Below are 4,547 nucleotides of genomic sequence, written 5' to 3'. Positions count from 1 at the left end.
GAGGGAGAGAGAGACAGACATAAATAGTAAGAGCAAAAGAAAAGCAGAGAGAGGGAGGAAGAAAGGGATGGATAGAGAGAGTGGGAGGGGGGGGCTTAATATTGCACCATGGTCATGTAGAGGAGAGAGGGTCTGGTTTGGGCCAGCTAACCTCTGTTCTCTGTCCTCTCCTCTCCCTCTGTCCCTGGACCCAACAAACCACTTTTCTCTCCATCCATCCGTGCGTCTATTTACCCTCTATAAATCTCCATCATCCCGTTTTATTAATTTTTTAACCTGTCTCTCTTGTAGTTTAGATATGAGTCATTACTGTCCTTGGAGTGTGTGTACATCAGCAGCAGTAACTTGTTTGTTACTTTTCGTGATCATTATGAAAAACAGCTTAAAAAGTATTTTGTCAATGTCATGTCATTCTCCTAAATATCTCAATATCTCATCTTTCATCGCTCACTATCCCGTTCTCTGTCTTATCTTATACGCTCTCTCGCGTTAGCACTTGTTCCTCCTAAAATGACTTATTTTTTTCACAATTCCTGTCACCTTCCTTGTGTGCCACCCCTTTCTCTAGCACATCTCTCATTTTGTTTTATTGTGTGTTTAAAGAAAAAAGGAAATTGCTATTTATTCATCTCACCTTTCCTGCCATCTCTGCTCTCTCTCTAACCCTCTCCCTCCATATTTCACTCTCTCTTTCTCTCTAGCTCTCTCTCTCCTCTGTCTTTCTCTTTTTCTGCCATCTCTCTCCATCTCTCTCTCCCTCTCTCTCTCTTTCTCTCTAGCTCTATCTCTCCCACTCTCTCTCTCTCCCACTCTCTCTCCCTCTCTTTCTCTCTAACCCTCTCTCTCTCTAGCTCTCTCTAACCCTCTCTCTAGCTCTCTCTCTCTCTAACCCTCCCTCTCTCTTTCTCCCTAGCTCTCTCCCACTCTCTCTCTCTTTCTCTCTCCTTGCCCCCCCCCCCTCTCTCTAACTCCCCTATTGTGCTCTTCTATCAAATCTATCTGAGCAGGTAACCCTAGCTAGCGCTGTGCTCTCTGGTTCATAAGCGAGAGCAGGTCCAGATGGATCGCCTCTCTGGTTCCCTCTCAGATTTGAAACCCGGTCTGCCACAGGGAATGTGATTTTGGATTATTTATGAGTCGTGGTTCCTCTCCACCAACACCTTTTCTTCCCACCCGGCCATCCTTACTCCCATTCATCCATCCATCCACCCCCCCACCCATTGATCCATCCATCCATTCATTCACCCATCCACCCGTTCATGCGTCCGTCCATCTGTCCATCCATTAAGCAAGCAAACGGGGGAAAGGGTCAAGCTGTGAGCAAATGACCCCCTGAGTAACAGTGCACCGACAAACGAGAATGACAGAGCGCCGTATCAATGCGTGTAATCGTGTATTCATTAGCGCTAATGTGCTGGCAGTGCCACAGTAGTCGGCTTACTAATTGACTGTCATTACGGGGGATGCCGATGGCCTGGTTCCGTCCGCAGATGGCGGTCTGTAACACCTTAAGCCTCGTGTCCTAATGAGATACATGATTTGAACTCTGTATCGTCCGGTTGGGGAAATGAAACGATTGTATCAGCGTCGTCTATTTAGTTTCAGTCTCGTTATATTTGTATTTAATTAACATTGGTAACTGGACATTGTTGGAACCCGTTCCTCGCTCGATGATTGGTTACTTTTTGACTGACCAGAAACCTGTGTTTTTTTGTTCGCAGGCTGCCGATGCTGAAGACCAGAAGAGCCCCAAGGGCTTGAGTTCCTGAGTTCTTCACCATCAAGCAGGAGCTTAGGCCTGCAGAAGACAAAGCACCTCCGCGGCTGTCGTCCCGGTTGAAGAACAAGGCAGACTGTTTGTTCTACGGAATGACGAGCGGCCCTTAGCATTGATTAACGACTGCCGACGGGTAACTGAAAGCAGCTGGCCCCACCAGCTCAACCGCAGTCTCGTTCCTCCTGAACCCTCTCTCGTTACAACCGGACCCAAAGGTCGAATGTATGGTTTTAACCTTTGATACCACTTCCAGGTTCATAAACCACCGCCAACCGAAAGGTGATTCATTGTTACACTGACAATGCAGACAATGTCATCCAAATTTGTCTAACCTTTGGTAGGTACTGCAAACATTGAATTTGTTTAATCTTTGGCATTTGCCTGCATCTCATTAATCTGCTGTGAGATACAAAAGAACACAGAGAGTAGCTTGTGCATACCAAAGTACACACACACGTCACTGTGAACAAACAATAGCGTCCCACACCTAACCATATTGAGCCACACAGGTGTCTGAATATGCTCCACTCCAGTAGAGAGAGAAGCTCTCTGCTCCACTCCACCTCTGAGGTTGATGGGATGTGTAAGCTGCTAGCTGGTGGACCAGCGTTTGCTCTGACTCATGTTGACAGTGAAACACAATGTGTTCCATGTAATTGGCTGTCATAAACACACATCGCCACCGTCCATCGAAGCCTCCTCTCGACACCTCCAGTGTGCGAACCACAGGAAGTGTTTCTGTGCGCTTGTGTGTGCGTGTCTGGCACGTTGTCAGAGACGGTTAGGGCCAGACGTGTCCTGGGCGTCATCGCGTCACCGCGGCGGACCCTGACGTGATGGAGTAAAAGCGGACCTGCCTGGGGGAGGGGTATCGGCCCACCTAGCCTCGACACAGAGAGAGGTAGAGGACAGAGAACCGGAAGAGGAAGTGCTGGAGGGACAGCTCATCGTCGCTCCCTCTGTGCCCTCCAGGACTTTAGACTAACTCAGTGACTGACTTCCACCACCACCACCACCACCTCCTCCAACCGTTAACAACCCCACCAACCTCCCCTCCCCCCCAAACACCCCATCAGCCCCCAACGGACCCCCCATCAGCCGCGCGCCCACCCCTCCGTGCCGCCACGCCGACCCTCCGGTCCGTGTTCGCGCCGTGCCCCCGGGCCCCGTGGAGGATGAACGATGCCCCCACCCTGGACTACGGGCTGCTGCTGTCCCCCGCCGGCTCCTCCCTGCTCCCCGGCCTCGGCAGCGGCGGCGGTAGCATGGTGGCCGGCGGCGGCGGCGGCACGCCCCTAGTCCCGCTGGGCGTGCCGGACGCGGAGCAGAGCACGGCCCTGGCCTTCGTGGGGCTCCTCCTGCTGTTCCTGGTGTTCCTGCTGGTCCGCTGCTTCCGGATCCTCCTGGACCCCTACAGCCGCATGCCCTCCTCCTCCTGGACGGACCACAAGGAGGGCCTGGAGAGGGGGCAGTTTGACTACGCGCTGGTGTAGCGGCGGGCGGGGGCTGGGGTTGGTTGGGGTGTGTGTGTTGGCGGCTATGCTGCGTGCACTAGCGTGTGGCTGTAGGGCATGCGCCGGATCTAGGGCATGCGGTGCCACACTCGAGAGCAACACAACGGGGACGTGTGAGTGAACACTGTGTTAGTAGTACAATTGTTGCATTTGTTGGACGTGTTAGTGCGCGGAGAAGAGGGATTGAGTTTGTCTAGAGTCTAGAGTGTCGTTGTGGTGCAGTGTGTAAATAACAGTAAGGAAACCGATTCCAAAAGGTGTATCAAACTAGCGCTTGCTCGCCCTACCTAGACGGCAGGAGGACAGCATAACAACTTCACAATTGCCTTAACCCAAGTCCTAGCCTAGTCCAATCCTACTCAAAGTCTAAGCCTGGTCCAAGTCTGGTCCAAGCCTAGTCCTAGTCTAGTCCAAGCATAGTCCCTTCCTAGTCCAAGCCTAGTCCTAGTCTAGTCTAAAACCAAATCCTAATCTAGTCCAACCTAATACTAATCTATTCCAAACCAAGTCTGTGTCTATTCTAAACCTAATACTAGTATAGTCCAAACCTTATCTAAGACTAGTCCAAATCTGTTCCAAACCTAGGCCTTGTCTAGTCCAAGACAAGTCCTGGTCTAGTCCAAGCCTGATACTATTCTAGTCCAAACCTAGTCCTGGTCTAGTCCAGGCAAAGTCCTAGTCCTAGTCTAGTCCAAACCTAATACTGGTCTACTCCAACCCACATTGCTCCATCACGTTCAGGGGGAAGGTATAATAAACATGTGAGCATATCAGGATGCCTACAACACGCTTCTCAGCAGACACAGTCTGAAGTTACGCCACACAAGAGTAACTAAAAACAGCCGAACACAAAAAGGACGGAGTTTATAACATGGTTTTTACACACATGCAGAGATCCTTTAATGAGCCGAGGTCTGTTATAAAGCATCTAAAGCCTAGAAATGTTAGCGTTAAATAAGGACCTAAAGTGTTTCTTTCATATTAATCCTTCCATGAACAGCACTCCTGTTTCCAACACCTTCATGAGAAGTCCCAGTGGAAAATGACTCTGACTCCATAAATCCTGTGTGTATGTTTTGTGTATAGGCCTATTTATGTGTCTGCATAACTAAGAAAGCCATATCTGACTGATATATAATCTCTTCTTAGCCTTTACGTTATGCGGTTGCCCTCTTTGCTCTAGCCGAAGACGCTTTGTACGATTTGTCAAACTGCAACAACTTTTAGTGATATATACAATAAGAAGAAAGGCTGTA

General features: G+C 49.8%; 1 protein-coding gene across 1 annotated transcript; it reads left to right on the top strand.

Annotated features, from left to right (window-relative positions):
- Positions 1–2,934: 2,934 nt before the first annotated feature.
- Positions 2,935–3,270, top strand: LOC307078380 (cortexin-1-like; the record flags this gene model as incomplete). The annotated part of the gene is made up of 1 exon (XM_079740147.1): positions 2,935–3,270. Exon 1 carries the CDS (start codon positions 2,953–2,955, stop codon positions 3,268–3,270), a length of 318 nt encoding a protein of 105 aa, XP_079596273.1. The 5' UTR covers positions 2,935–2,952.
- Positions 3,271–4,547: the final 1,277 nt, after the last annotated feature.

This window comes from Pollachius pollachius, assembly GCF_949987615.1.
Source record: "Pollachius pollachius genome assembly, chromosome: 7".
NCBI lineage: Eukaryota > Metazoa > Chordata > Actinopteri > Gadiformes > Gadidae > Pollachius > Pollachius pollachius.
Note: the sequence above shows the minus strand (reverse complement) of the source record. Positions and strands in the feature narration are given on the sequence as shown.